Here is a 24702-nt window from a genome sequence, read left to right as displayed (position 1 = left end):
ACGAGCTCTGCCAACGAAGACCCGCTCTCCCACGCACGCGCACGGGGCCTGGCGCACGCGCAGTGGCGCCTCGACTCGGCCACCGCGGGCCCAAGTAGACCGCTCCGGGGGGCGGGGCCTCGCTGGGAGTGGGCGGGGCCTCGCGCGGGGTGGGCGTGGTCTCGCTGGAGGTGGGCGTGGCCTCGCCGGGAGTGGGCGGGGCGAGGAGCGTCCTGACAGCTGGGTCCCGGGCGCCTTGGGCCTGGAGGGGCCGTCCGAGCCCCGGAGCAGCCCCGGAGGAGCCCCGGAGGAGCCCCGTATCCCCCCGTATCCCCCCGTATCCCCGCGCCACCATGCCCTTGGCTTTCTGCGGCAACGAGAACAATTCGACCGCCTACAAGGTGGACCAGGGCGTCCTGAACAACGGCTGCTTCGTGGACGCCCTCAACGTGGTCCCGCACGTCTTCCTGCTGTTCATCACCTTCCCCATCCTCTTCATCGGTAAGTCGGGGCGGCAGGGCCGGGGGCTGCTCATCCCCTCTCTTACTCCTCACCCTGGGCTTCAAGGCTGTCCATCCATCCATCCATCCCCTCGCCCCCTCCTCCCTCCCCTCCCTTCTGTCTTTCTCCAGCCCAGCCCGCACCCTCCACTCCTCTGCCACCGCTCACCTCCTCACTGTACCTCTTTCTCGCCTGTCCCACCGTCAACCCCTGGCCCGGAATGCCTTCCCTCCGTCCATCCTCCAAGCTAGCTCTCTTCTTCCCTTTAAAGCCCCACCGAGAGCTCACCTCCTCCAGGAGGCCTTCCCACACTGAGCCCCCTCCTTCCTCTCCCCCTCCTCCCCCTCTCCATCCCCCCCGCCTTGCCTCCTTCCCTTCCCCACAGCACCTGTATATATGTATATATGTTTGTGCGGATTTATTACTCTATTTATTTTACTTGTACATATCTATTCTATTTATTTTATTTGGTTAATATGTTTTGTTTTGTTCTCTGTCTCCCCCTTCTAGACTGTGAGCCCACTGTTGAGTAGGGACCGTCTCTATGTGTTGCCAACTTGTACTTCCCAAGCGCTTAGTACAGTGCTCTGCACACATTAAGCGCTCAATAAATATGATTGATTGATTGATTGATTGATTGATTGATTGATGGACCTCCACCGTTCGTGCGCCTCTGAGCCCGTTGCTGGGTAGGAACGTCGCTATATGTTGCCGACTTGTACTTCCCAAGCGCCTGTAAGCGCTCCATAAATACGATTGAATGAGTGAATCATAATGATGATGGTGTTTGTTAAGCGCTTACTATGTGCCAAGCACTGTAGGGACCGGCCCCATATGTTGCCGACTTGTACTTCTCAATCTCCTAGTACAGTGCTCGGCACACAGTAAGCGCCCCATAAATACGATTAAGTGAATGAATTACAATGATGATGGTGTTTGTTAAGCGCTTACTATGTGCCAAGCACTGTGCTGAACGCTGGATCCGCGGCTTTCATTCATTCATTCAGTCGTATTAGTTGAGCACTTACTGTGTGCAGAGTACTGTACTAAGCGCTTGGGAAGTACAAGTTGGCGACATATAGAGACGGTCCCTACCCAACAGCGGGTTCACAGTCTAGAAGGGGAAGACAGACAACGAAACCAAACATATTAACAAAATAAAATAAATAGAATAAATATGTACAAATAAAATAAATAGAGTAATAAATACGTACAAACATGTATACATATATACAGGTGCTGTGCGGAGGGGAAGAAGGTTAAGCGGGGGGTTGGGGAGGGGGAGAAGGGGGAGAGGAAGGAGGGGGCGGGGACGGGGCTTAGTGGCAATAGCCCGGACTTGGGAGTCAGAGGACGTGGGTCCTAATCCCGCCTCCGCCACTTATCTGCTGGGTGACCTTGGGCAAGCCACGTCAGTTTTCTGGGCCTCAGGTCCCTCATCTGGGAAATGGGGATGAAGACTGTGATTCCCACGTGGGACAACCCGATGGCTTTGTATCTACCCCAGCTCTTAAAACAGTGCTTGGTACATAGTAAGCGCTTAACAAATACCATCATTATCCCCCGAACGCCCCAACTTTTCCAGGAGCCCCGCCCCCATCTCTCCTCCTCCAATTCACGTGGAGCTCCCTCACCCCTCCAAGCGCCCACCCCCCCCCCTTCTTTCTCCCTGAGAGCCATCCCTTCCCCCCAACTTTTTCCCGTACCCCTTCCCCTCTCTGCATGGCCCTCTCCCCTACACTAGGGCACCCCATGTCCCCACGACCCCTTCCTCACTCTGCCTGACCGCCCCACCATGGGACAGGGGATGTGTCTGTTAGATTGTTCTATTGTCCTCTCCCAAGCGCTTAGTACACAGTACACTCTGCACACAGTAAGCGCTCAGTAAATCTGATTGGTTCAAGTCCCCATGCTCCATTTCCGTCCCCTCTCTGCAGTGGCCCTCTCTCTCCCATCCTGGGACACCCCCGTGTCCCCACGTGTCCCACCTCCCCATCACCCGGGAGGCCGGTACCGCACAACTTTCCGCCCTCACGAAGGCCGAGTCGGGGTGTGTGGAGAAAGGGGGTCCCTATGAGCAAAGAGTCCGGGTGGGAGGAGTTTGGGGTTGGATGCAGGACAGTTGACAGCTCTGTGCCCAGAGGAGGAGTCATTCATTGCTTGATTCGAAGGTTGACAGGCAACCACTGGAGGTTTTTGAGGAGGGGAATGACATGCCTGGAGCATTTCTGTAGAAAGATAATCCGAGCAGCAGAGTGAAGTATAGACTGAAGCGGCAAGAGACAGGAGGATGGGAGATCAGAAAGGAGGCCTATGCATTAGTCTAGTCGAGATAGGACGAGAGATTGAACCAGCAAGGTAGCAGTTCGGATGGAGAGGAAAGGGCAGATCTTGGCGATGTTGTGGAGGTGAGACCGGCAGGTTTTGGTAACAGATTGGATGTGTGCGGTGAATAAGAGAGCAGAGTCGAGAATGACACCAAGGTTGTGGGCTTGTGAGAAGGGAAGGATGCTAATGCCATCTACAGTGGCGGGAAAGTCAGGGAGAGGACAGGGTTTGGGAGGGAAGATAGGGAGCTCAGTCCTGGACATGTTGAGTTTTAGATGGCGGGCAGACATCCAGATGGAGATGTCCTGAAGGCAGGAGGAGATACGAGCCTGGAGGGAGGGAGAAAGAACAGAGGTGGAGATGTAGATTTGGCTGTCATCAGTGTAGAGATGATAACTGAAGTTGTGGGAGTGAATGAGTTCACCGAGTATAGATGGAGAACAGAAGGGGACCAAGAACTGACCCTTGAGGAACCCCTACAGTAAGGGGATGGGAGGGGGAGGAGAAGGGGACTGAGAATGAATGGCCAGAGAGATGAGGAGAACCAGGAGAGGATGGAGTCTGTGAAGCCAAGGTTGGATAGCGTGTTGAGGAAAAGGGGATGGTCCACAGTGTCGAAGGCAGCTGAGAGGTCGAGGAGGATTGGGATAGAGTAGGAGCCATTGGATTTGGCAAGAAGGAGGTCATTGGTGACCTTTGAGAGGGCAGTCTTGGTGGAGTGTAGGGGACGGAAGCCAGATTGGAGTCATGCGGGCCACAGCATTGCTCCACGACTGAGGGTCAGCATGGCCTGCAGCCTTGCTCCTGGATTGAGGATCAGCACAGCTTACAGGCCTGCTGCCAGACCAAGGGTCAGGGCGGGCCACAACCTTGCTCCCAGACCCAGATTCAGTGTGGGCCACAGCCCTGCTCCCAGACTGAGGGTCACCAAGGGCCACAACCTTGCTTCCAGTTCCAGGGTCAGCACTACTGTTCATGCAGACCCTAGGTCTGCATGAACAGCAGCCTTGATCCCAGATGGAGGGTCAGTGTAGGCCACAGGCCTGCTCCCAGGCCGAGGGTCAGGGCAGCTCATGGTCCTGCTCCCAGACTGAGGGTCAGCATGGGCCACAGCCTTGCTACCGGACCCAGGGTCAACATGGACCACAGCCCTGCTCCCAGACTGAGGGTCACCAAGGGCCACAGCCCTGCTTCTGGTCCCAGGGTCAGCACGGCTCACGGTCCTGCTCATGGATCGAGGTCAGCGGGGGCCACAGCCCTGCTCCCAGACTGAGGGTCACCAAGGGACTCAGCCCTGCTCCTGGGCCCAGGGCCAGCACGCTTCCAGCTCTGGCCTCTTTTTGGGGCCCAGTGGGCTGGCAAGCCGCTGCCACTTGGTGAGATCCTGCCAGGCAAGTGATCCTCCCCACAATTGCCCCACTCCGACAACCCCAAATTTGGTCTCTACTGTCACCTGCTCGGGTCTCCAATCTGAGCCACTGACCTACCCAGTTAGCACCTGTCTTAGCCCCACAATTTCCAACAGTAGGTCAACTCTATCCAACTCCTTAACCCCCCAACCCTTCCCCACCCATCCAGGGACTCGTTACCAAGAGAAAAGAGTCACTCTCAACTTTCTCAGTTCTGAGCCAACCTCATCCCTGTTTTAAATGCAGTTAGGAATGTTTCAGGACCAGCCGAGATTGAGTGTCAGTGTTTGTATGGCACTACCATCCTTCCCGTCTCACAAGCCCGCAACCTTGGTGTCCTCCTCGACTCCGCTCTCTCGTTCACCCCTCACATCCAAGTCGTCACCAAAACCTGCCGGTCTCAGCTCCGCAACATTGCCAAGATCTGCCCTTTCCTCTCCATCCAAACCGCTACCCTGCTCGTTCAAGCTCTCATCCTATCCTGTCTGGACTACTGCATCAGCCTTCTTTCTGATCTCCCATCCTCATGTCTCTCCCCACTTCAATCCATACTTCATGCTGCTGCCCGGATTGTCTTTGTCCAGAAACGCTCTGGACATATTACTCCCCTCCTCAAAAACCTCCAATGGCTACCGATCAATCTGCGCATCAGGCAGAAACTCCTCACCCTGGGCTTCAAGGCTGTCCATCACTTCGCCCCCTCCTACCTCACCTCCCTTCTCTCCTTCTACAGCCCAGCCCGCACCCTCCGCTACTCTGCCGCTAATCTCCTCACCATGCCTCGTTCTCGCCTGTCCCGCCATCAACCCCCGGCCCACGTCATCCTCCTGGCCTGGAATGCCCTCCCTACGCACATCCGCCAAGCTAGCTCTCTTCCTCCCTTCAAGGCCCTACTGAGAGCTCACCTCCTCCAGGAGGCCTTCCCAGACTGAGCCCCCTCCTTCCTCTACCCCTCCTCCCCCTCTCCATCCCGCCCATCTTACCTCCTTCCTTTCCCCACAGCACCTGTATATATGTATATATGTTTGTACATATTTATTACTCTATTTTACTTGTACATATCTATTCTATTTATTTTATTTTGTTAATATGTTTGGTTTTGTTCTCTGTCTCCCCCTTCTAGACTGTGAGCCCACTGTTGGGTAGGGACTGTCTCTATATGTTGCCAACTTGTACTTCCCAAGCGCTTAGTACAGTGCTCTGCACACAGTAAGCGCTCAATAAATACAATTGATTGATTCATTGATTGGTCCTTCACTCCCTGAAAGAGTACACAAATATGTAGTGAATATGCATGTATCTGTCCTGAATGCTTTTGCATGTACATATTCACTGTTACTGAACTCATTTATGCATTCACCCACATACCTTGTAAACTCACATGTGCATACAAGCAAGATACATGCATGTATTTGAATTTTATACCCACCTTTATACTAACTGCTCTCACACACAGTGTGGCCTAGTGGAAAGAGCCCAGGCCTGGGAGCAAAGGACCCTTGGTCTGGGAGCAGGGCTGTGGCCTGTGCTGACCCTCAAACTGGGAGCAAGGCTGCAGTCCACACCGACCCTCCGTCCCGAAGCTGGAAAACTAATCCCAGTTCCATCGCTTGTCTGCTGTGTAACCTTGGTAAAGTCACTTAAAGTCTCTGGGCCTCAGTTTCCTCATCTGTAAGATGGGGATTATGACTGTAAACCCCATGTGGGATATGGGCTGTGTCCGACCTGATTAGCTTGTATCTACCCCGGAGTTAGTACAGGACTGACAAATAGTTACCACTTAACAGAAACCATTAAAACACACACACACACACACATACACATGAGCTACATAGGTGGTCATCACTTGTCCAAACATACTCTCACGATCCTTTTGGTTCCCCCTCCAGGCTGGGGCAGTCAGAGTTCGAAAGTTCACATTCATCACAGCACATGGCTCCATTTCCCTGGCCACAACCTACGCTGGATACTGACCTTCATCTTGCTGTTTGTCCTGGTGTGCGAGATAGCCGAGGGCATTCTGTCTGATGGGTAAGTGGTCACAGAGCTCCTCCTGATAACGTGAGCTAATTATAGCGAGTCGGGATATAGGCCAGGAGGGCCCCGGAACACCTCTGAGTCCTACCCCCTCCTCATGTTCTGGACCGAACGCTCCCCGGAGGTATCTGATGGACTTGATGGACTCCTTCTCCACGCCGTGCCCATCACCCAGAGTTGCAGGTGGAGGCCCAGCCTGGGACCAGTCACAATGGGTAGACCAACTCAAATTTGGGCTTTAATTTGAGCTTTTTTTGTTCTTGGTTATTGAATCATCCAGGCTGAGGAGCCTGGAGCTGGGTGGGATTGAGACCCTCTTCCACTGCTGCTGGAACATAGCTAGAGCTCATCAAAAAGATGCCACTGATGGTGAAGTTCCTCTATGAGTGTGTGTTTGTGTGACCGAAAAGCTGTATGTGGGACCCAGTGGTCCGGCCACATTGGGTAAACAAAAAGACTGTCGCTTGTTGTGTTGACGTGTTTGATGTTTGTGATGCCTGGCACTGTTTTCTGTGTGGCTGTACTATGGTAACCATGGCTTTTTCACCCAAAGGGTCAACTAAGGCTTATCCAGCATTCTTGGTAAATATTACTTTGGGCCCTAAGTTGGTGATCACAGCTTGGAGAAAACTAGGGAAAAATCTAGCATTGATCGAATACTTCCCAGGCAGGAGTCCTAGTTGCTACAGCTGACACCCCTCTATCTCTGGGCAAGTGTGGGACCTGTTTACTGTGTTCTAATCCCGGCTCTGCCACTTATCTGCTGTGTGATCTTGGAGTCACTTCACTTCTTCACTTCTCTGGGTCTCAGGTACCTCATCTGGAAAATGGGGATAAGAGTATGATCCCCATGTGGGACAGGAACTGTGACTGACCTGATTAACTTGTATCTACCCCAGCACTTAGAACAGTGCTTGACATGTAGTAAGCACTTTACAAATACCATAATTATTATGATTATTTCTTAACTGTTAAATAGCAGAGGCAGCCATCATGACACATCTTCCTCATTGCTGAGACAGGAGAAACTTTACGAATCCTACACACACACACACACACTCTCTCTCTCTCTCCCTCTCTCTCTCTCTCTCTCTCATACTCTCTGAGGGTCTTCAGCCCACACTGGGACAGAACAGTCCTTCCCATCTTATAATAATAATTGTGGTATTGTTAAACACTTCCACGTGCCCTGGACTGTACTAAGCACTGGAGTGGGTACAAGCAAAGCATGTTAGGCACAGTCCCTGTCCCACTACTGAAATCTCACCTCCTCCAGGAGGCCTTCCCAGACTGAGCCCCTTTTTTCCTCTCCTCCTCCCCTCCCCATCTCCCTCCCTCCCTCCCTCCCTCTGCCCTACCCCCTTCCCAGCCCCTCAGCACTTGTATATATTTGTACATATTTATTACTTTATTTATTTTACTCGTACATATTTACTACTCTATTTTATTAATGATATGCTTATAGCTATAATTATATTTATTCTGACGATTTTGACACCTGTCTATTTGTTTTGTTTTGTTGTCTGTCTTCCCCTCCTAGACTGTGAGCCCATAGTTGGGTAGGGATCGTCTCTAAATGTTGCCGACTTGTACTTCCCCAGCGCTTAGTACAGTGCTGTGCACACAAAGCACTCGCTCAATAAATACGATTGAATGAATGAATGAATGTGGGGCTCCTATCATCCTACTTGTGCTGCCAGGCAGCAGGGGTGGAACAGAGAAAGTTGCCCTAGAGAGCAAATCTTCCAGCTGAATAATTGTGAGGCCCTCTCAGGACAGGAGTTGTTTCCAGGTATCCCAGGCTCAGACTAAGGTCCAACCTTACCCCATCCAACCACTTTTCCATCTCCCTTTCCCTGCCCTCTGTTAGTCTTCCTCTGTAAAGTCCTTACTATGTGCCTGGCACTGTGCTAAGCACTAGGGTAGATACAACATAATCGTGTTGGACACAGTCCCTGTCCTACACAGGGCTCACAGACTTAATCCCCATTTTTCAGATGAGGTAACCGAGGCCCAGAGCATTTAAGTGACTTGCCCAAGGTCATGCAGCAGTTAAGTGGTGGAGCTGGGATTTGACTCCAAGCCCGTGCTTTTTCCACTAGGCCACACTGCTTCCCCTTTCCTACATCCCCTTCTGAATCCAACAGGACAGAAAGTGGATGAGAGATTACGGGGAGCACAGGAGCACCCCCCAAAAAATGGTTGATTCACAGTGATTAAGTCCCCTTAGAGGTTTTCCCCATCCCGCTGTCACTCATGATCTCTTAATAACATCTGAGCTTAGAGAGACGTGCCAGCCGCCAGCTTTCCTGTTTCCGGGCATACAAAGGGCTCCCTTCCCCACAGTTTGTCGTGGGTACCGTCTGATTGATTCAGGTGCTTTGATTCTTTTCAAAGGCCCTGAAAACTCTCTGAAGAGAAGCCAGTTCTACAAATGGGACAGAGAGCATTCTGTTATATAATAAGATCTGTGCAGTAATGAAAGGAGAGGATGTGTTTGTGTTTGAGGATGTTGTACATTTGTGTGTGTGTGTGTGTGTGCACGCGTGTGTGTGTGACCACAAGGGGGAGAAAGTGATGTTTACGTGAATACACACCTAGAGCTGCCTCACCCAGATTCTCATTTTCTTGTAAATTCTCTTGTGAAGCCGGGGGAGGAAATCGGAGCGGTGTTCACTTTCCGCCCACGTCAGCACCAGAGCTTAAGGACAGCAATAGACCAGAAAATCTGCCAACCCGGATGGAAGATCCCCATCCCAAACTGCTCAGCTCTTCTGAAACACGATCCCCGTGACACCCCCTCCCCAGCTTAGTCTGAGGGAGCCCGTGAATCGTGTCCGATAGCTGGTGGAACCGTGTGAGAATGCCAGCGCTGATCTTGCGGGATCCTGGACGTCCGGAGGCTTTCTGTTCCATCTGAGCCCCTAACAGCATCCTAAGTAACGCAGAATTGACTGAACCCATAGCTCTTCCTGCTCTCTATCTCAAGCTGTTCAGCCGCCCATTGTTAGAGAGCTTCATCCCTGTATTTTCATTGGACATTTCCTCATTTTCCAAGACCCCCCAGCTCTCTCCTTCCATCTCATATGTTGCCAATTTGTACTTCCCAAGCGCTTAGTACAGTGCTCTGCACATAGTAAGCGCTCAATAAATACGATTGATGATGATGATGATCTCCCTGCTCAAACCTCTCCTTTTCACCCTACCCAGCCCTTGTACCAAAATGCTTTATGTACTAATAATAATAATGATTACTGTAGTATTTGTTAAGCACTTACTGTGGGCCAGGCACTGTACCAAGCACTGAGGGTTGGACACAGTCCCTGTCCCACAGTGGGCTCATGGTCTTAATCCCCATTTTACAGATGAGGCAACTGAGGCACAGAGAAGTGAAGTGACTTGCCGAGGGTCACAGAGCAGATACATGGTAGAGCCAGGAGTTGAACCAATGACCTTCTGACTCCCAGGCCTGTGAGCTATCCTTCGATTGCTTCAAAGATTCTAGATTTCTAAATGGGCCCTTTTTGCTCATCTTTGGTCCCTGGGAGAGGAGAAAGGGAAGGCCTTCTTTATATTTGGCAACCAAGTACCTTCTACCTGGAGAGAGTGCCTTGGCATTCACAAGTTGAAACCAAAGCTCATCTCATACAGAAGCAGCCTCAGTTTCCATCGAATACAGCGGAGATTGGCTGAAAGTCACTTGCTTCTTATTACGCATACAAGGTGTCTTGAAGGGGGACTTCATTTTCCTCCCTGCCTCATGTTTGAACCTGAGCAATGTTTGATTGATGGCAGTGCCCAGAGAGGCTAGCAACTCCTTGCCACCCCTTTAACCCTTTTCTTCCCCCTTGGACAGTAAGCCCTACATGGGACAGGGACTTTGACTGATCTGATTATCCTTTATCTACCACAGAGTTTACTACAGTTACTGGCACATAGAAAACACTTAGTGAATACCATAATTACCCGATTGGGTAATTTAGGGAGAATCTCTGACCAGTCCAGATTAATCAGAGACCAAAACCGATTGACTGAAGACTCTCTCTTGTGGTAGGCCCTCCCTATCCATTCAGGGATCTTCCTTGAATGCCTGAGTGGCTTCCATTTATTTTTCCAGTGCTTAGAACAGTGCTTGGCACTTATTAAGTGCTTAACAAATTCCGTAATTATTATTGTTATCATTTTATGGTATTGTTAAGCACATGCATGCATTCTATGTGTCGAGCACTGTTCCAAGTGATGGGGTGGATACAAGTTTATCAGTTTGGACACAGACCTCATGGTGCTCACAAGTTGGAGATGTGGTAACTGAGGCATACAGTAATGAAGTGACTTCCAAGGTCACACACAGCAAGCAATTGGCTGAACCAGGATTTAGAACTCAAGTCCTCTGAGTCCCAGGCCCGTGCTCCTAAATGGGCCTCTCTTGCCAGCCTCCCCTACAATTCTCACAACCATTGTGAGATTCTTCCGGCTTTATTTCACTTCCCTGTTTCCCCTTTCTCTTCCTTTTCTATCTCAAGCTCTGGCTGAGAGCTTGAGCACTAGGCCATGCCTCTGTACCCTTGAGGGGTTACAACTGTGAGTAAGATTCGGGCATTGGAAGGAAATCAGAAGTCCCCATCACTGCCAAGTACCCCCTCACCCTACCCACCAACTAGGGGCTTGGGAGAGATTGAAAGGGAGAGTCACCGTGTTGGAGAGTGCACGCTTCCCCTTCATACCATATTATTATGCTGAAGCTATTTTAGCCACCAGGAGAGATAAAGCAATGAAGGAGGGGGCTGTGCTGAAACAGGAATTGGACCACTGGTGCTGGACTGGTGCAGGACAGCCCCTGTGCCAGAGCTTGAGATAGAAAAGGAAGAGAAATGGGAAAGAGGGAAGTGAAATAAAGCCGGAAGAATCTCACAATGGTCGTGAGAATTGTAGGGGAGGCTGGCAAGAGAGGCCCATTTAGGAGAAGCTTTGGGATTTTTAATGCACCTGGCTGAGAAGCAATGTGGCTTAGTGGAAAGAGTGTGAGCCTGGGAGTCAAGGGACCTGGGTTCTAATGCTGCTCCTCCACTTGTCTGCTGTGTGATCTTGGGCAAGTCACTTAATTTATCTGCATCTCATCCTTAAAATGGGGATTAAGACTGTGAGCTCCTTGTGGAACTTGGATTGGGACCAACCTGATTATCTTGTATCTACCCCAGCACTTAGTACAGTACCTGGCACATAGTAAGTGCTTCACAAATGCTATTAAAAAAAAAACTATAGGAATTTCCCAGATCCCAAGGTGGCCCCTTCTGTCTTGCACTTCCACAGACCAGTGAGAGATAGAGGGGAAGAAGGGGCAGGGGGATTTAGTGTGGGCAGTGAGATCTGCCCCTCAGCCCCCCATCCAGGTTGAATTAGGGGAATGAGGAGTTTGGGGGAGACAGAGGAGGAGAGTCCCTTGTCAGGTCCCTGCTAAACTTGGCATCCTGGGATGTGGCTGAGGGCTAAACCATCTCCAGGAGGGAGATGAGGAGGACAGCCTGGAGCAGACTTCAAGGGGAGAGATGAATGGTGGCAGGTGGCCAACGGTGGGAAGAGTGGAACGGAGTCTTTGGTGCCTAGGCCCAGAGCTGAGTTACTCAACAGCCCCTGTCACTAAACCTGTTTTGCCTGAAACCTGCTTATGGAAAGAGACATCTGTTGCTTGCATCTGTGCAACCGCAAAGTTGTTTGTCCAGTTGACCACCCAGACCCAGAGAAATTAATGAGCTTGGCCGCTGCCTCATGGAGACAGCTGGGTCTGCTCAGTCATAGAGAAATGCATGTTGGTGCGTGTTTTCTGTGCGTGTTTGTGTGCGTGTGTGTGTGGACCCGAGTTAACTTGGGTTGCCCTCACTGGCTTCAGTCTCAGTGATTTAAGTATCTTGAGAAACAGAAAGATGAAGAGTGTCAAATTAAATGTGTAAAGATTAAATCATAAACCAATCTCTGAATGTTCACCACATCCATAGAAGACCGAACGGGGGAAATGGACACAGAAGGTAACAAGAGGGCATATAAGGAAGACTTTTTGCTTCTGGAACAAGTTGCCAGTGCAAGTCCCCAGCCCCGGAGGGCATCTTCAAAGGAACTGGCATATCACCTGCCCTGGATCTGCCTGGAGGCAGGAGGGTTGACCAGACAGCCCCTTGAATATTCCTTCCTGTTCCAGGATTCTATGGAAACCTACTGTTGACCATCCAATTAAATGTGTGTTCTCAGCCTCCATGAGGATGAGGGGGCTGGCTCAGTGGAAAGAGCATGGGTTTAGGAGTCAGAGGTCATGGGTTCTAATCCCGGCTCTGCCACTTGTCTGCTGTGTGACTTCGGGCAAGTCACTTAACTTCTCTGGGCCTCAGTTACCTCACCTGTAAAATAGGGATTAAGACTGTTAGCCCCATGTGGGACAACCTGATTACCTTGTATCCCCCCCAGTGCTTAGAACAGTGCTTGGCACATAGTAAGTGCTTAACAAATGCCATTATCATCATTATTCAGTTCGATTTCCCCAAGGGATTCCAAGCATCCTGTGGCCACTGAGCCGTCAGTTCCTTGTAGGTAGGGATCCTATTTACTCTTCCGTATTGTACTCCTTCAAGTGCTTAGTACAGTAAGCATTCAATAAATGCATGCCTAGTGGATAGAGCATGGGCCTGTGAGACAGAAGGACCTGGGTTCTAGCCCCCACTGTGACAGTTGTCTGCTGTAAGACCTTGGGCAAATCACTTCACTTCTCTGGGACTCAGTTTCCTCTTCTGTAAAATTAGGACTAAGACTATGAGCCCCATGTGGGACAGGGACTGTGTCCAACCCAATATCCTTATATCTACTCCAGCACTCAGTACAATGCTTGGCACATAGTAAGCACTTAACAAATGCCACTTATTATTATTATTATCGTTACTATTATCACCTTCTATCTATCCTAATACTTAGAACAGTGCCTGGCACATAGTAAGTGCTTAACAAATGCCATAAAAAATAGATTGATTGTCTTCTCTTATGCTGTCATGTCATCTCTGACCCATAATCATGCCATGGACACATCTCTCCCAGAATGGCCCACTTCCATCTGCAATCATCTGGTAGCGAATCCATAGAGTTTTCTTGGTAAAAATACGAAAGCGGTTTACCGTTGCCACCATCCGCAAAGTAAACTTGAGTCTCCACCTTTGATTCTCTCTCCCATGCCATTGCTGCCCAGCGCAGATGAGTTTTGACTTGTAGGAGATTGCTTTCCACTCTCTAGCTACTGCCCAGGCTAGAAATGGAATGGGTAGGCCTCTGATTGACTCTCCCTCCCATCGTCGAGACTGGTAGAGTCCTGGAAGCTCTTCAGGTGTGATCCTGAGAGGGGAGATTGATTGTAGGAGACAGAAACCTGGATTGAACTAATTCCCTCAAGCCTATTCCCTGTCCCCTAACCTCCTGAGCCCCCAGCTCAGGGTTCCCAGGGAAACATCACTTCTCCCTGGGTTAGGGGCTGGTTTGCCCATTTTAACCACCCCTCCTCCCTCGTCTCCTCCCCCAGCACAAATAGTGTCTGTACTGGATGGACTGTTGATCTGACCCAGTAATGGCAATTTCCACATTTTCATTATAACCCCTTCCAGATGCTGTGGGAACACTGGCTGAGAAGATGGAAAAAATCATTTTAAAAAGCAGACAGACCTAACCTGACCACTTTGTAAGAGAAAACTAGAGATGATGGAGAGAGGGGTGGTTTACCCCAGGTCTCATTTTAATCCTGGGTTTCCGTGAAGTTTCTTCCAGAGATAAAACTGTCTTTTCACTTTGGTCAAAAATGAAAAATCACTGAAAGGATGTTCTGCTAATGCGTAAGCTTTTCTAGGGCAGGGATTTTGGCTTCTACTCGACTTGCCTAATATACTGCTGTCCACGTAGGAGGTGTTTAGTAAATACTGAAGAATGAGGAATCAGATACTGGGTTTACAAGGAGAAGGAAATTACTGGAGGACAGTAATGCCTACCGAGCACTCCTGAACTGGATGTGGATAAGAATAATCATTTTGGTCTTTGTTGAGCATTTACTATCTGCTGAGCAGTGTGCTAAATGCTGGAATAGGCGCAAGACAATCAGGTCCCTGTCCCACATAGGGCTCACAGCCCAAGTTGGATGGGGAATGGGTATTCATTCAATCGTATTTATTGAGTACTTACTGTGTGCAGAGCAGAAGCCAAAATCCCTGCTCTGGAGAAGCTTACACACTAGCAGAACATCCTTTTAGTGATTTTTCATTTTTGACCTATTTTATAGATGAGATGATGGAGGCTCAGAGAAGTTAAGTGACTTGACCAAGGTCACGCAACAGGCAAGTGGTTGTCATCTGAATCCTAGGACCATGTTCTTTTCACCAGTCCATGCTGCTTTATAATAGTCTGTCCCCAAATGACGGTGCATGTGTCTCTGCCTGCCTCCTATGTTGCACCCCCTGCCCCAGAGGGAACACTTCAGATAGGGACAAGAGGGTGTGAATGGTAGTGAACAAACCACTAGCATGAGAATTATAATAATAATAATAGTGATGGCATTTGTTAAGTGCTTACTATGTGCAAAGCACTGTTCTGAGCTCTGGGGAGGATACAAGGTGATCAGGTTGTCCCACGTGGGGCTCACAGTCTTAATCCCCATTTTACAGATGAGGGAACTGAGGCACAGAGAAGTTAAGTGACTTGCCCAAAGTCACAGAGCTGACAATTGGCAGAGCTGGGATTTGAACTCATGACCTCTGACTCCCAAGCCTGTGCTCTTTCCATTGAGCCACGCTGCTTTACAGAAGAGCCAACTGAGGCACAGAGAAGTTAAGTGACTTGCCCAAAGTCACAAAGCTGGTCAGTGGCAGAGTTGGGATTAGAACCCACGACTTCTGACTCCCAAGCCCGTGCTCTTTCCACTATGCCACGCTGCTTCTCAACTCTACACAAGCTCTTCATCCTGAAGCTTCATGACCAAACTAAGGCTCAGATGTCATTTCTGATGGGAGATGTCCTCATATCAAATTATCTCTGTCTCTGTCTCTCTCTCTCTCTCTCTCTCTCTCTCTCTGTCTGTCTCTCTCTCTCTCTCTCTCTCTCTCTCTCTCTCTTTTTCTCTCTCTCTCTCCCCCAGGGTGACCACCTCTCGCCATCTGCACCTGTATATGCCAGCAGGAATGGCCTTCCTGGCTGCCATCACCTCCGTGGTCTACTATCACAACATTGAAACCTCCAATTTTCCCAAGCTCCTGATCGGTATGTTTCCCTGTTCTTGAACCTGGTCCTGAGGCCCGATGATAGTAGCGATACAATTTAGTAGTAGTAGACTGTGCAGGGGAGAATCAGACACAGTCCTTGACCCACGAGGGTCTCACTATCTAGGAATAAAGGGGGAAGTGGAATTGGAAACGGACACAGCTGTGAATTGTCCTCTAGACTGTAAGCTTGTTGTGGGCAGGGAACATGTCTACCAACTCTGTTATGTTGTACTTTCCCAAGCGCTTGGTACAGTACTCTGCACACAGTAAGCACTCAATAAATATGATTGATTGTCACCTTGTATAAATGGTCTGAGCAGATTCCCTTGTAATGATTGTAATATTTCTATAGCACTTACTGTGTGTCAAGCACTGCACTAAATCTGGGGTAGATACAAGGTAATCAGGTCCCACGGGGGCTCACAATCAAAGTAGGAGGGAGAACAGGAATTGAATTTCCATTTTGCAGATGAGGGAACTAAAACCCTCAAGGTCACACAGCGGACAAGCGGTGGAGCTGTGATTAGAACCCAGCTCCTTTGACTCCAAGGCCCGTGTGCTCCTTCCACTAGGTCATGCTGCTTCCCTCACGCTGCTTCCCTCATGCCTATATTCCTTGTGCAGTGCCTTCGCCTCCTCTCCCCTAGACCCCATCCTGGACCCACTCTGGTAATAATAATAATAATAATGATGATGATGGTATTTGTTAAGCGCTTACAATGTGCAAAACACTGTTCTATGTGCTGGGGGGATACAAGGTGATCAGGTTGTCCCACGTGGGGCTCTCAGTCCTAATCCCCATTTTACAGATGAGGGAACTGAGGCACAGAGAAGTTAAGTGACTTGCCCAAAGTCACACAGCTGACAATTGGCGGAGCCGGGATTTGAACCCTTGACCTCTGACTCCAAAGCCTGTGCTCTTTCCACTGAGCCACGCTGCTTCTCATTGTGGTATTTCTTAAGTGGTTGCTATGTGCCAAACACTGTTCTAACTCTGCGGTCTTTACATTTCAATCAGATCATCCAGTCCCTCACCCACATGGACTTCACAGTCTTAGGGGCAGTGGGGAACGGGTGGGGAGAACAGATATCAAGCCCCCATATTAGAGATGAGAAAATTATAGCCCAGAGAAGGGCAGTGATTTGCCTAAGGTCACACAGCAGGTAACTGGCAGAATTGGGACTAAAACTCCCAGTCTCGTACTCTTTCCATTAGGTCACGCCAAGCCTCTGGGTATTTCCTCTTTCCCTCCCCCAGTTCCCTTCCAAGTAAGCTCCCTCTAGACTAGAAGTTCCTTGTGGGCAGGGAAGGTTTCTACCAACTCTTGTATTGTACGCTGGTACAGTGCTTGGCACATAGTAAGCGCTGAACAAATACCATTATTATTATTATTATGTGGACACAGATCTCCTGTTCAATGTAAAACTAAGTAGCCTGGCCTAGTGTGAAGCAGCTATGTTGAAGTTGACCCAAAAACCTTCCAGGCTAGGCCTGGGAATCAGAAGGACTTGGATTCTAATCCCAGCTCCACCACTTGTCTGTTGTGTGACCTTGGGCAAGTCACTTAAATTTTCTGGGCCTCAGGTCCCTCCTCTGTAAAATGGGAATTAAGACTGTGAGTCCCTTGAGGAACAGGAACTATGCCCAATGCGATTATCTTATATCTACCCCAGCACTTAGAACAGTGCCTGGCATGTAGTAAGCACTTCAAAAGATACCATGATTATGATTATGATTATTCTCTGACAAGCGTTCCTTAGAAGAACTGCATTATTATATATTATGAATTTTTTTATACTATTATGTCTGTCTCCCCCTCTAGACTGTAAACTCATTGTGGGCAGGGAATGTTTCTGCCGATTCTGTTGTACTGCGCTCTCCCAAGTGTGTAGTGCAGTGCTCTGCACACAGTAACCACTCGATAAATACCACCAGTGACATAAATTCTAAATACAGTATTTTACTTTGTTGTCCTGTCTCAGGCAATTTATACAGATAAGCCTTATGGCTTAGTGGAAGGAGCACGGCTTTGGGAGTCAGAGGTCGTGGGTTCTAATCCCGCTCCGCCACCTGTCAGTTGTGTGACTTTGAGCAAGCAAGTCACTTAGCTTCTCTGTGCCTCAGTTACCTCATCTGTAAAATGGGGATTAAGACTGCGAGCTCCAAGTGGGACAACCTCATAACCTTGTATCTATCCCAGCCCTTAGAACAGTGCTTGGCACATAGTAAGCGCTTAACAAATCCCATCATTATTATTATTATTATACATTGCTCTGCACACAGTAAATACTCAATCAGTATGTTTGATTGATTGGCTGCAAGTGAACCCAAGTCTTCCGATTCCTAGGCTGGGTTTTTTCCTCTAGTTCATGCTGAAGGAGATGCGATTTCTCCTCACAGAGAGCTTATAATCAAATGCATTGTCAGTGTCCATTCATTCAATCGTATTTATTGAGCACTTACTGTGTGCAGAGCACTGTACTAAGCACTTGGGAGAGTGCAATACAACAATAAACAGACACATTCCCTGCCCACAACCAGCTCATGGCAGACCCAAGAGTGATATGGCAAAGGCGAGGTGCTGACTCTCTCTTGCCTCTTTCCAGAGGAGCAGGAGAATCTGATATCCAGACAGAGGCAGAGGGAAGCTTGAGTGGACTCCGGATCGGAATCCCTGTCTGCCCTCCTCTCCATCAGATGATCTCCCTCCTTCCTATCCTCCCTTCCTCAGGGCCAGGAGCCCGGGGGTGTTGTCAGTCAGGGCTGCTCCCAGCTGCTGCCCACAGAGTAGTCTAGACACCCTTCCCCTTCCCTGAACCTAGAGAGAGGAAAAACCCTAGAAAAGATCCTGCAGTCATTATCCCCTAACTTAGATTTGGTCTCCTCTCCTTGGTGGGATGGCGGATGTGGGGAGGGAGGGCAATCCAGGCCAGGGGGATGACATGGGCCGGGGGTCGACGGCGGGACAGGCGAGAATGAGGCACGGTGAGGAGATTAGCGGCAGAGGAGCGGAGGGTGCGGGCTGGGCTGTAGAAGGAGAGAAGGGAGGAGAGGTAGGAGGGGACGAGGTGATGGAGAGCCTTGAAGCCCTGGGTGAGGAGTTTCTGCCTGATGGGGATGGGGTAATGGGATGGCGTAAATAATAAATAATAATAGTAACTGTGGTATTTGTTCAGAGCTTACTTTGTGCCAGGCACTGAACTAAGCTCTGGGGTGGATACAAGCAAATTGGGTTGGACACAGTCCCTGTCCCTTTCAGGGCTCAGTCTCAATCCCTGTTTTACGATGAGGTAACTGAGGCCCAGAGAAGTGAAGTGACTTGCCCTAGGTCTCACAGCAGACAAGTGGTGGACCCCATGACCTTCTGACTCCCAAGCCCATGCTCTACCCACTGTGCCATGCTGCTTCTCAAGGAAATGGGTGAAGGAAATCTATATGGGGCATAGGCCCCAGTGGCCCCCTCTCTCCAACCCCACCTCTTCCCGGGCTCTGATTTGAGCCCAACGTCTCTTTCCACCGTAGATCAACAGGGCCTGGAACCGGAGAGGCTGGGAGACTCGCTCGCTCCCAGCCTAGCTCTGGAACCCGATCCCCAGCCACGTGTTGGGGCTCAGAGGTCAGGTTAATGTCAGAACTTGTTTTAGGTCCCGGGCATTCCTCAGCTTAATGCCGGGAAGGTCTCGGGCAGGTGGAGCCTGTGTGGGGAGAACTGGTGGTCCAGGCATGAATTCCTGTCGCTTGCCACATGGCTCCCAGGGTCCCGTGCCTCTGAGGTCCAGGCTGGCCCCGAGGATGGGGCCAAAGGCAAAGCACAGGACTGGGAGTCAGGAGACCAAGCTTCTAATCCCGGCTCTGCCACTTGCCTGATGTGTGACCTTGAGCAGGTCACTTCACTTCTCTGGACTTCAGTTTTCTCGTCTGTAAAGTGGGGATTCGGTACCCGCTCTCCCTCCCTCTTAGATTGTGTGCCCTGGGTGAGACAGGGTTTGTGTCTAGTTTGATTCATTCATTCAACCTTATTTGTTGAGCGCTTAGTGTGTGCAGAGCACTGTACTTAAGAGCTTGGGAGAGCACAATACAACAATAAGCAGCTTAGTCTTAGTCATGAGAAGCAGCATGGCTCAGTGTAAAGAGCGCGGGCTTGGGCGTCAGAGGTCGTGGGTTCGAATCCCCGGGCTCAGCCACTTGTCAGCTGTGTGACCTTGGGCAAGCCACTTAACTTCTCTGTGCCTCAGTTACCTCATCTGTAAAATGTAGATTAAGACTGTGAGCCCCACGTGGGACAACCTGATCACCTTGTATCCTCCCCAGCGCTTAGAACAGTGCTTTGCACATAATAAGTGCTTAACAAATACCAACATTATTATTATTATTAGTCTAGAGTAATAAATTGTGGCATTTGTTAAGCACTTACTATGTGCCAGGCTGGAGTGGATTCAAGCAAATCAGGTTGGACACAGTCCCTGTCCCACACTGGGCTCACAATCTCAATCTTCATTTTACAGATGAGGTAACTGAGGCACAGAGAAGTGAAGTGGCTTGACCAAGGTCACACAGCAGACCAGTGGTAGAGCCAGGATTAGAACACACGACCTTGTGACTCCCAAGCCAGTGCTCTATCCACTGCTCCATGCTGCTTCTCTTGAGTCTACCCCAGCACTAAGCTGAGTACTTGTCAGATAGTAAGAGCTTAGCAAATACCACAATATTATTAATAATAATTAATAATAAAGGCTCCCTAAAGTTTGGGGACAGAGCCCTTTTTTTTCTATGGCTAAACTGAACACTGGGTACTTGTGGTTTGCTGTATTCTCTACATAATTTCAGGCTAGGGGCAGGAGATTCAAGTGGTGGCTGAGAACTCTTTTTGGCCAGTTGGTCCTGGACCACGGGTTTTTCAGGGAAAGTAAAGTCAAGCAAATTAAGCCAAAGTGGTCTTTGGAAGGCCAAATGACTCAGATTAGCGTATTTTGGACACATAAACAGGAGGACTAATTCTCTGGAGAAGACACTAATGCAGGGAAGATTCCAGGAAATACGTGGAAGAGGCAGACCAGCAGCTAGATGGACAGAGACCATAACAATGATAAGGAAGAACCATTAGAAATCTTGCAGATCAAGGCAGAAAACAGAAAGTTCTGGAGAAAAAATATCCACAGAGTTGCTCTGAATTGGAAATGACTCGACGGGACTTGATAATAATAATAAAGTCAAGGAACATAGGCTGACTCTCATGTTGGTCATTTCAACAATGCTGCAGCCAGCAAATTCCCAAAGAAGAATGCCCTGGGGAAGACCCAAGGGCCTGAAAAAAAGAAATGGAAGGGCTGACTTAGCAGAATTATTTATCCTTCAGTTTGTTTTTTTAATGGTATTTGTTAAGTGCTTACTATGTGCCAGGCACTGTACTAAGCGCTGGGGTGGATAGAAGCAAATCGAGTTGGACACTGTCCCTGTCCCACATGGGGCTCACAGTCTCAATCCCCATCCTCCAGATGAGGTCACTGAGGCCCAGAGAAGTGAAGTGACTTGCCCAAGGTCACACAACAGACAAGGGGAGGAGCTGGGATTAGAACCCATGACCTTCTGACTCCCAAACCTGTGCTCTATCCACTACACCAGGCTGCATCTCAGTTCCCCAGACAGATGCACCTTAGGGAGTAGACCAGTGTACTGGTCACTCGGGATCCTTGGGAGGAATTGGACCTGCCCCTTGACCTTAAAGAACTTACACTCTGACCAACAGAATAAGTAGACATGCTCCCTGCCCTTCAAGGGCCAGTTTAGGACTCCCCCTCTGGACTGTAAGCTCATTGTGGGCGGGGCACATATCTACCAACTCTGATGTAGTCTACTTTCCTAAGTGCTTAGTATAGTGCTCTGCATACTAACCACTCAATAAATACCACTGAATGCTTGATATAGCTGTTCGGTCACAGTATCCTCAGTGTTACCATGATGTGTTTTCGCTACACCTTTTGGCTAGGACTCTAGGGAATTAGAAAATGTCCCTCCCACGACAAGTGTTTCTTGATACAATGCAGTGTGATATGAAGAAGAAGTGGCTTGCGTACATGCACAGGTATGCATGTGGGCGTATGTGGTGCATCAGACATGGTGAGCCCGATGCAGGTTTTCTGTAATGGAAGTTCTTGCAAGAATGCAACACCCATATTATTGGAGAACCGCATGTGATTACACAATTGCACAGGAGGCAAGATTCTGTTGGTGAATAGGGGGATAATAATGATAATAATAATAATAATAATAATAATAATAATTGTGGCACTTGTTGAGCACTTACTATGTGCCAGGCACTATTCTAAGTTCTGGGATGGATACAAGCAAATAGGAATGGACATGGGGCTCGCAGTCTTAATCCCCATTTTACAGATGAGGTACCTGAGGCACAGAGAGGTGAAGTGACTTGCCCAATGTCACACAACAAACATGTGGCGGAGCCAGAATTAGAACGCAGGTCCTTCTGACTCCAAGGCCTTCTTCTCCACTAGGCCACTCTGCTTCTCATAGGAGGTGACTTTGAGCTACAGTTTAAGGGTGGGCAGAATGAAGAATGATATTGCTCCATATATCAAGGACCTCCTGATCCCATTCATTCATTCATTCGTATTTATTCATTCATTCAATCGTATTTATTGAGCGCTTACTGTGTGCTGAGCACTGTACTAAGCACATGGAAAGTTCAATTCGGCAACAAAGACAATCCGTACCCAACAATGGGCTCACAGTCTAGAAGGGGGAAGACATACAACAAAACAAAACGACAGGCATCAATATTTATTGAGTGCTTACTGTGTGCAGAGCACTGTACTAAGCGTTTGGAAAGTCCAGTTTGGCAACTGAGACAGTCCTTACCCAACAAAGGGCTCACAGTCTAGAGGGGGCAGGGCCAGGGCCAGAGATGGTAGAAGGGAGTTGGAGTGAGGTGATCAAGAAGTCCAGCTTGGCTGGAATGAGAGGAAGCAGGCAGGAGGTTGGGGGAAGATGAGACACAGTGGGTACGGTGTAGATCTCCTGACATGCAAAGCAGTCAATATTTTCACATAACCCTTGACAAACCAGAGGTTTTTTAATGGTATTAGTTAAGCACTTTTTATGTGCCAGGCACTATTTTCAACACTGGGGTAGATACCAGCTAATCAGGGTGGACACAGTCCATGCCCCACATTGGGCTCACAGTCTTAATCCCCATTTTACAGATGAGGTAACTGAGGCACAAAGGAGTGAGGTGACTTGCCCAAGGTCACACAGCAGACAAATGGCAGAACCAGGATTAGAACCCACTTGTTTCTGACACCCAGGCCCATGCACTCTCCACTTGGCCACGCCAACTTTTCATTTGAAGGACAGGATCGAACAGGGGCCTTGGATTTTAGGGAGAACAAAGATGGGGAAAGGGCTGGCCTCTAAGAACTAACAGGCCAGAAAGCCACCATCTTGAGTCATTTCAACCCAGATGAACTCATCCAAGTTCATGAGTTCATCTCAACTTGTCCAAGGCTTGGGTTGAACAAGTGTGGAAGTCCAGTGCAGAAAGTTCTGGGGACCACCACCCCCATCACCCCCATGGTACCAGCCCCTACACTCTCTTTTTATGTAATTTAATTTAATTGTGGTGTTTGTTAAGTGCTTACTATGTACCAGGCCCTGTACTAAGCCCTGTGGTGGGTACAGGTAAATAGAGTTGGACACAGTCCCTGTCCCACTTGGGGCTCACAGTCTCAATCCCCATTTTACAGATGAAGCACAGAGAAAGTAAGTGACTTGCCCAAGCTTACACAGCAGAAAAGTGGTGGAGCTAGGATTAGAATCCATGATCTTCTGACTCCCAGAACCGTGCTCTGTTCATTTATTCATTCATTCAATCGTATTTATTGAGCGCTTACTGTGTGCAGAGCACTGTACTAAGCGCTTGGGAAGTACAAGTTGGCAACATATAGAGACGGTCCCTACCCAACAACGGGCTCACAGTCTAGAAAGGGGAGACAGACAACAAAACAAAACATGTGGACAGGTGTCAAGTCACCAGAGTAAATAAAAATAAAGCTAGATGCACATCATTAACAAAATAAATAGAATAGTAAATATGTACAAGTAAAATAAATAGAGTACTAAATCTGTACAAACATATACACAGGTGCTGTGGGGAGGGGAAGGAGGTAGGGCAGGGGGGATGGGGAGTAGGAGAGGAAAAAAGGGGCTTAGTCTGGGGAGGCCTCCTGGAGGAGGTGAGCTTTCAGTAGGGCTTTGAAGGGAGGAAGAGAGCTAGCTTGGCTGATGTGCAGAGGGAGGGCATTCCAGGCCAGGGGAAGGACATGGGCCAGGGGTCGACTGCGGGACAGGTGAGAACAACGTACAGTGAGGAGGTTAGTGGCAGAGGAGCGAAGGGTGTGGGCTGGGCTGGAGAAGGAGAGAAGGGAGGTGAGGTAGGAGGGGGTGAGGCGATGGAGAGCTTTGAAGCTGGGAGTGAGGAGTTTTTTCTTGATGTGTAGGTTGACAGGCAGCCACTGGAGATTTTTGAGGAGGGGAGTAACATGCCCAGAGTATTTCTGCACATAGATGATCCGGGCAGCAGCATGAAGTATAGACTGAAGTGGGGAGAGACAGGAGGATGGGAGATCAGAGAGGAGGCTGATGCAGTAATCCAGTCGGGATAGGATGAGAGATTGAACCAGCAAGGCAGCGGTTTGGATGGAGAGGAAAAGGGGGATCTTGGCGATGTTGCGGAGGTGAGACCGGCAGGTTTCGGTGTCCACTACGCCATGCTGCTTCTCACACACCCTGCTGCTTCTGACGTATCTGTTGTTCCCCTCCCCAGCCTTGCTGGTCTACTGGACCTTAGCCTTCATCACCAAGACCATCAAGTTTGTCAAGTTCTACGACAATGCCATCGGGCTGTCTCAGCTGCGCTTCTGCCTGACCGGGCTGCTGATGGTTCTGTACGGGCTGCTGTTGGCCGTGGAGATCAATGTCATCAGAGTCAGGGTGAGCCGGGCTGGGACAGCTTCCTTCTGCCCTCTCTATTTAGATCAGACTAAAATCCGGGCTTTTTTGGCATTTGTTAAGCGCTTTCTATGTGCAAAGCACTGTTCTAAGTGCTGGGGAGGATACAAGGTGATCAGGTTGTCCCAAGTGGGGCTCACAGTCTTAA

At 49.3% G+C, this 24702-nt stretch overlaps 1 protein-coding gene across 5 annotated transcripts in view; it reads left to right on the top strand.

Annotated features, from left to right (window-relative positions):
- The first annotated feature begins 264 nt into the window (after window positions 1-264).
- ABCC8 (ATP binding cassette subfamily C member 8) overlaps window positions 265-24702 on the top strand; it is a 121503-nt gene continuing 97065 nt past the window's right edge. For all 5 annotated transcript variants that reach the window (XM_038764330.1, XM_038764328.1, XM_038764329.1 and 2 more), the window contains exons 1-4: window positions 265-480; window positions 6107-6248; window positions 15406-15527; window positions 24370-24536. In XM_038764330.1, coding sequence (XP_038620258.1) covers window positions 333-480; window positions 6107-6248; window positions 15406-15527; window positions 24370-24536 — 579 coding nt within the window. In that variant the 5' untranslated portion in view covers window positions 265-332. The remainder of the gene's footprint in view (window positions 481-6106; window positions 6249-15405; window positions 15528-24369; window positions 24537-24702) is intronic.

This window comes from Tachyglossus aculeatus, chromosome 22, assembly GCF_015852505.1.
Source record: "Tachyglossus aculeatus isolate mTacAcu1 chromosome 22, mTacAcu1.pri, whole genome shotgun sequence".
Classification (NCBI taxonomy): domain Eukaryota; kingdom Metazoa; phylum Chordata; class Mammalia; order Monotremata; family Tachyglossidae; genus Tachyglossus; species Tachyglossus aculeatus.
The sequence above is the reverse complement of the archived record's forward strand: the minus strand, read 5'-3'. Positions and strand labels throughout refer to the sequence as shown.